This window comes from Mandrillus leucophaeus, unplaced genomic scaffold (assembly GCF_000951045.1).
Source record: "Mandrillus leucophaeus isolate KB7577 unplaced genomic scaffold, Mleu.le_1.0 Scaffold946, whole genome shotgun sequence".
NCBI classification, from domain to species: Eukaryota; Metazoa; Chordata; class Mammalia; order Primates; family Cercopithecidae; genus Mandrillus; species Mandrillus leucophaeus.
Window position 1 is genome coordinate 519,336 of NW_012110319.1, and position 7,560 is coordinate 526,895.

Here is a 7,560-nt window from a genome sequence, read left to right on the forward strand (position 1 = left end):
GGAAAACAGGTAATCTTAAAAAAAGAAATTATTTCACCCGATCCTCCCAACAATGCCATGAGATAGGTATCATTATACCATTCTGCAGATACTGCAGCTTACAGAAGTCAAGTCACTGCCAAAGATAACGAGTTGTGGAGCTGGGGCTGTAATCCAGGAATCCAGGAAATCAAGTTTAGAGTTAGCACTCTTAACCACTATAACTATGCCATACTGCCCTACTGATTTCTGTTCTTTAAGGCCTACCTACATAAACTCACACAGTTCTAAGAGCTGACCCTTGCCTATGACAGCATCTGGTTTTCCAAGGATGTCAGGTTAGAGCCTCAAGGGCATCCCAATATCTTCTACCAATCCTCCCACCTACCGCTTCTTGGCGATTTCATTCTGCCGTTTCACCTTCTCTTCCTCAAACTCCCGGATGTTGCGCACACCGATCTCCCGACAAAACTCTTCAAACACCTCATCCTCTACCTGAGAAGAGAAGCCAGGGAGGGCATCGGCCCTTTTAGTCTGTCCTGCTTCCAGTCCCAGTCCTGCCCTGATGCACACGCTGGCATGGCCCACACCCTACCAACCTGGTTCATCTTCTCCTTCAAGTCTTTCATCTCCCTCTCTCGGCTCTGAATGATCCTCTTGATATCATTAATGCGAGGCCCAAAGTTGGCTAGCTCACTCTCCAGCTTGGATTTTTCCTACAGGCAATGGGTTGAGAGGACAAAACAGACCAGAGTCCTTGGAGGAAAAGCTACCTTGACTGCATTGGTCCCACAGTCAGGAAGGGCTAGCTCTCCACATCTGAGAGAACCTGGTTTAGCACTACTGCCCTAGTCAAGTCTCCATGATGTTGCACAGAAGCCATCACATGGCTTCTTCCCTGGCATCCAATTCAGCCAGCTTCAATCCACAGGGCTGGGCATACAGTAAACATCATTAGGTATAGGTCCCAATCTTTGATCTATAACCCCTGGGGGCAGAGTTGTTTCAGAATTCAGTTTAGGGTTTTTGAGTTTAGAAAAAGATATATAAATACACACACTACACATAAGACTTCCAGGGTGGTCTGGGGAAGTACTCGATAATAATAATAAAAAAAAAATTAATATACCTAGAACAGTACTGCCCCCCACCCCACCACTACCACAAGCAGGGACTGAAATGCCCACAGCTCACTTTCAAAAATTCAAATTGCTGAATGAACAAATTATGCTAACAATAGCACCTAACATAAACTGAACACATAGCAGTCTTAGGCACTTTACATGTTAACTCATTCAATAATGACCCTATAAAGTAGGTATCATTTATTTATTTATTTTGAGACAGAGTCTCTCTCTGTCACCCAGGCTGGAGTAAAATGGCGCGATCTTGGCTCACTGCAACCTCCACCTCCCAGGTTAAAGCAATTCTCCTGCCCTCAGCATCCCAAGTAGCTGGGATTACAGGCGCCTGCCACCATGCCCGGCTAATTTTTTATATTTGTAGTAGAGACAGGGTTTCATCATGTTGGCCAGGCTGGTCTCCAACTCCTGATCTCAGGTGATCCACCGTGTCCGGCCGAGTAGGTATTATCTTAACTTGCATTTCACAGATTAAGATGTGAAGGTTGACACTGAGAGGTGAAATTACTTGCCTAATGTCATACTCAACGCAGAGCCAAGCTCTGAATCCCTAGCTGTCTGACTCTATGCTATACTTGGCTTCCTGCGGCAGGCTGGGAGGAGACAGGGAAGTGAAACAAGTTCCCCATCCTCAGAGAAACCTAGGCCAGGAATGTGTGGATGGCCTTTGGAGAACAGGGCTGAAGGCCAGGCCCCACCTGCAGATTCAGGGCTAGATGTCGTGTCTTGGTCTGTTCTAGGTCACTCTGGGAGTACTTGAGCCGCATCTGCAGTCCATGGGCCTGAGACTGCACCTGACGCAGCTCTGCCTCTTTCCGTTTTGCCTTCATCTGCTCCTGAAGGGAACAAGAAAGAAGGGCTAGGTGGTAAGGTGGTGGTTGACCTAGGCTTAGGACTCCCACTGCTAAAAACAGCACTGCCTGTGGCTTACTTTCAGCTCCTCTGTCAAGCGCTCCTTCTTCTCTTTCAACTTGTCTACTGCTTTCTCATCCCAGCGCCGCGCCTTGGCCTTCAGGTCACTGGCCCCACCAGAGATCACTCCTGACTTCTGGAATAGGGTTCCATCCAGTGCCACTGTCTACACACAGCAGGGGGAAAAGAGAAGAGGAGGAGAAGCTGAACAAATGAATCTCCAGTACTGAGCCTGTCCAGCTTCAACCTGGGCAAGAGAATCCACACCTTGTGGCGCTGGTGGCCTCCAAAGGCAATGCGGCGGGCATCCTCCACGTTGTCACAGACAAGGGCATTGCCACAAGCATACTGCAGGGCCTTTTTGATGTGAGGTGGCTCATAGCGAATCACATCAATCACTAGCTTGGCCCCCTTCAGCTCCCGGAGTTTTTCATCTGTAGGCTTCACCTGTGGGGAGAAGCTCAGTCAGTGGCAGAACACAAACAGGGAGTACTAGAAGAGGGGCCCTTGAACACTGGCCTGACCCAATCCCCAAGAAGCCTCACCTCCAGGTAGTCAAGAGGCAAGAAGGTCTCAGGCTCCCCACGCTGTTCCTTGATATACTGAATACAGTCCCGGCCTGTCTTCTCCGAGTCCACAATAATGGCATCCATGTTCTTGCCCAAAACCTTGGTTACAGCAATCTGATACTTCTTTTGTGTGGGCTGGCACAGGTCAATGAGGCGGCCATACTGAGTAAAGTAGGAAGGGAAAACTGAAGTATGAAGCTTTTGGGAGCTGGCTCAGGAATCCTAATTCCCAGTGTGGAAAGGGGGACAGACTAGAATCTATATCAGGAAGTGAACGCAACTGTATTGCCTAGTGGTTAAGATAACCCAATACCAAGCATGGTGGTGTGTGCTTGTAATCCTAGCTACTTGGGAGGTTGCAGTGGGAGGATCGCTTAAGTCCGGGAGTTCAAGACCAGCCTGGGTAACATAATAAGATCCTGTCTCAAAACAAACAAAAAAGACAGCCCACTAGTTCTGTACCCAAGTAACCCTACCTTAACTGAATGGAACTGTATGGACTGAGGAGGAGGCAATTGTAGACTAGCTTGCTGTGTGCACTCTAGATCGGCACAGTGGCCAATCCTAATGTCCCTTCCAAAGGTGGAAAAGTTTGGGCAACAGAAGGGAGGTAAAGAAATGAATAAATGAGTTATGTAATGAGGGAAACTCAGTATTATATTAACACCTCAAAACAGGTTCAGAGCATGAGATATTGTCTCTTAGCACAATTATCCCAGATGCCTGAAAGTGTGAAGCTATGTTTGCTGAGAACACTCCTCATTTTGGAACCTAACAAGATTGAATAAAAGCCTGCAAACCTGAATGGTCTCACCCTAGGAAACATTTTCATGACATGATCATGGACTAGACTAATTATTAATTAATGACTAAATGGGATTCTAGTAATGTACCAGTTATTTTTCTACTTTTTTTTGGAGACGAAGTCTCACTCTGCAGCCCACGCTGGAGTGCAGGGGCGTAATACCGGCTCACTGCAACCTCCACCTCCCAGGTTCAAGTGATTCTCCTGCCTTAGCCTCCTGAGTAGCTGGGATTACAGGTGCCCGCCATCATGCCCAGCTAATTTTTGTACTTTTAGTAGATGGGGTTTCACCATGTTGGCCAGGCTGGTCCCGAACTCCTGACCTCCAGTGATCCGCTGGCCCCCAGCCTCTTTCTATTACATGATTGTTCTGATGTAAGGGATCTGTGTTTGAAGATCAAAGTGGACTGTGGTGTTTAATGAAATATATATTTAGTCTTCTACGCGGGAGTTCCCGACACACAACCCCTAAAACCCTTAGAATCTCAGGAATGAGCATTTTGTATGTTAATGAGACGATTATGGCTAGAGGCCCATAGATAGCTTCTGGATAGGGGCTGGTTACCAGAAAGACCAAGGTAGGATGAGATTTGCGACTCTTAGCTCCACCCCCACAACCTTCAGAAGGGGAGAGGGGCTGAAGTTTGAACTGATCACCGATGGCTGATGATTTGATCAGGCCTACGTAATGAAGACCCTGTGTGGGGGTACCTGGAGGGTGGCTTGCCCAGATTGGGCATGGAAGCTTCACACCTCTTCCCCCATACCCTGCCTTATGCATCCATCTGGCTGTTCTCTGCATCCTTTGTAATATCCTTCATAATAAATGGGTAAACATAAGTAAAACATTTTCCTGAGTTCTGTGAGCTGCACTAGTAAATTAATCGAACCCAGGGAGGGATTCTCAGGAACTTAATTTACAGCAGGTCAGTCAGAACCACAAGTCACAACCTGAGACTTGCAATTGGCATCTGAAGTCTTGGACTGAGCCCCTAACCCATGGGATCTGATGCTATCCCCAGATAAATAGTGTCAGAGTTGAAGTGAATTATAGGTCACCCAGCTGGTGTCTGCTGGAGAATTGCTTGGTGTGTGAGGAAAAACCCCCACACTTCTGGTATCAGAAGTGAAGTGTTGTGCTGGTTGTGTGAGAGTAGAAAAAACACTTCGGTTTTTTCCTATCTCACAGAAGAACACAGCCCCCATGCTATAAAGAAAAAGACTATTATGGCTCCCAAGCAATGACTTCAAGCAGTCGTGTCTGAATCCAGGATCATCTTTCTAAACCTCATTTACCATTTTACAGACCACCGCCACCCAGGCACTATGCCAAATATCTTACATATATTATTTCAAATTTTCACAAGTACTTAGTGAAATAAATCTGGCTGGGCGTGGTGGCTCACGCCTGTAATCCTACCACTTTGGGAGGCTGAGGCGGGCAGATCACTTGAGGTCAGGAGTTTAAAACCAGCCTGGCCAACATGGTGAAACCCTGTCTCTACTAAAAATACAAAAAAATTAGCTGGGCATGGTGGTGGGCACCTGTAATCCCAGCTACTTGGGAGGCTAAGGCAGGAGAATCGCTTGAGCCTAGGAGGCGGAGATTGCAGTGAGCCGAGGTTGTGCCACTGCACTCCAGCCTGGGCGAAAAAGCAAGACTCTATCTCAAAATCAATCAATCAATCAATCAATCAATCTCTTTTACCAGTTCCCTTCCCGCAGTCTCCAAAACCAAGCCTGGTTCCCTAAGAACTATCAGATTAAGAGAGCAGGGACTGACTCTAATCATACCTACCTCCCCAGCAGAGCCTCTAGAGAAGTGACAGGGAAATATCAGTGGAACCAAACTAAGTTGAACCCAGGTATGGGATAATATTCAAGGAACCTGGGAACTCAGGATTGGGTGAAAGAGGTCAAAAGATCAAGAGGTCTGATAAAGCTCAGGGTGTCCCTAAAAGCTACTGGGCCAGTTAATACATGCCAAGAAAGCCCATATAGAAGACTGCACAGAGCTACTTCCTGGGAGAGTAATTCCAGCCCCATGGTCCCACCTGCCTCCAAAATCTTTCCTGGTTTTCCAATTCCCCTCCCAGAGGCATGGACACAGCAAGACAAACCCTTCAGAAAAACGTAATTGTTACGATGAAAAGAACATGATTGCCTAGTATGACACGTTGAAAAATTAAAAAAAAAAAAAAAGAACATGAGCTTAGGAGAACAAGTTGGATTTGAACTGCAGTTCTTCCACTTAGAAGCAGTGCTTTTTTAAACCTCTCGGAGCCTCATTTCCCCTGACAATAAAAATGGGATTGGCAACCCGGTCCTCACAGGGCACTGGGAAAATCGTGTGACAGTGAGTGTAAGTACTCAGGAAATGAGTTCCCCCTCTGCTCTTACCACAGAGCCAGGGTAAAGGCGCTTGATGCTTTCCATTATCTCTGCCTTTCGCTGCTGGCGGCTGCTCTCCTGACGGTCAATGCGGGCATCCCCTAGCTGCTCCATCACCTGATTCAGCTCCTTATTGATTTCATCAATACGCCGCTTGGCCATCTCCACCTCCTCTGTCAGCTCCCCCTCTAGCTTCTTCTGCTCTTCTAGGGACTGCCTACAAAGTGAGGGCACACAGGAGTTACTCCTGCTGGTGAGAAAAATACTCCTGGCTCAGAGAGGCTCTGGGGGTCCTGCATGAAGATGGGCAGGTAGGTAGGGTCACAAGAACAGGCCTGGAAGTAAGGGGGACAGTTGCAGAGCTACATACTTGCTAGTGGTGATGTATTCCTCCAGTTTCTCAATCCGCTTCTGATTCTCTTCAATTTCCCGCAGCTTTTGCTTGATCTTGGCCTGGGAAACAAACGTATTCTATCACCAGGGGCTGCACAAGTTTACGCCAAGACCACGGGAGCCCTAGATAACACCCCTTATGTGCCCACTCATCCAAGAGTCCAACAGTCCAGGATAATCTGTCACTAATATAGGAGGCCTACTAAAAAGCAGACATAGATGGTGTTCGGTTGGATCTACTAACTGATGATGGGGGCCTTCCAGATCTCCAGAACCTCTCACAGGTGTTCTACTCAGCCAAGGCATCTTCTTCACCAACCATGGAGGCTCAAATCAAGATAAAAGCTTCACAGGCCTTTCTGTACCTGTTTCCTCATCTGCAAAATGTGGGTAATCTCCACTGCATGGAATACACATTAAGTGCTTAATAATAGGGTTGCTACTAATATTGATGACTATCACATTCCTCTTTTTAAAAAGTTTATTATTTTTTAAAGTTTGAGACAGGGTCTCACTGTGTTACTCAGGCTGATCTCAAACTCCTGGCCTCAAGTGATCCACCAGGCCTGGCCAACATTCTTTTAAATATTTAAAAGTGCTTAGCAGAATGCCTGGAACACTGTACACTCCTAGGACACTATGACAACTGTCTATCATTGTTGTTATTACAATATTGATATCAGGTAGGCAGTAAGTGAAGTATATTTGGTAAGAGTGTGGGCTTTAGAGCTACACTGCCCAGGGTCTGGTTCTGACACTTAATAGTTATGTGAGTGGCCGGGCACAGTGGCTCACGCCTGTAATCCCAACACTTTGGGAGGCCGAGGCAGGCTGATCACAGAGGCAGGCAGGAGTTTAAGACCAGCCTGGGCAACCAGCAGAAACCCTGACTCTACAAAAATAAAAAAATTAGGAGGCCGAGGCGGGCGGATCACTTGAGTTCAGGAGTTCAAGATGAGCCTGGTCAACATGGCGAAATCCCATCTATACTAAACATACAAAAAATTTAGCTAGGTGTGGTGGCACCCACCTGTCATCCCATCTACTCGGGTGGCTGAGACACAAGAATCACTTGAACCGGGCCAGGTGCGTTGGCTCACACCTGTAATCCCAGCACTTTGGGAGGCCAAGGCGGGTGGATCACCTGAGGTCAGGAGTTCGAGACCAGCCTGACCAACAAGGTGAAACCCCGTCTCTACTAAAAATATAAAAATTGGCCGGGCGCGGTGGCTCAAGCCTGTAATCCCAGCACTTTGGGAGGCCGAGACGGGCGGATCACTAGGTCAGGAGATCGAGACCATCCTGGCTAACAAGGTGAAACCCCGTCTCTACTAAAAAATACAAAAAATTAGCCGGGCAAGGTGGCGGG

General features: G+C 47.3%; 1 protein-coding gene across 2 annotated transcripts in view; it reads right to left on the reverse strand.

Annotated features, from left to right (window-relative positions):
• Nucleotides 1–7,560, reverse strand: part of SMC1A (structural maintenance of chromosomes 1A) — a 78,066-nt gene that overhangs the window by 54,123 nt on the left and 16,383 nt on the right. For both annotated transcript variants that reach the window (XM_011970364.1, XM_011970363.1), the window contains 8 exons: nt 6,169–6,251; nt 5,808–6,015; nt 2,579–2,764; nt 2,301–2,480; nt 2,053–2,199; nt 1,820–1,957; nt 579–695; nt 368–474 (listed from right to left, as the gene is read on the reverse strand). In XM_011970364.1, coding sequence (XP_011825754.1) covers nt 368–474; nt 579–695; nt 1,820–1,957; nt 2,053–2,199; nt 2,301–2,480; nt 2,579–2,764; nt 5,808–6,015; nt 6,169–6,251 — 1,166 coding nt within the window. The remainder of the gene's footprint in view (nt 1–367; nt 475–578; nt 696–1,819; nt 1,958–2,052; nt 2,200–2,300; nt 2,481–2,578; nt 2,765–5,807; nt 6,016–6,168; nt 6,252–7,560) is intronic.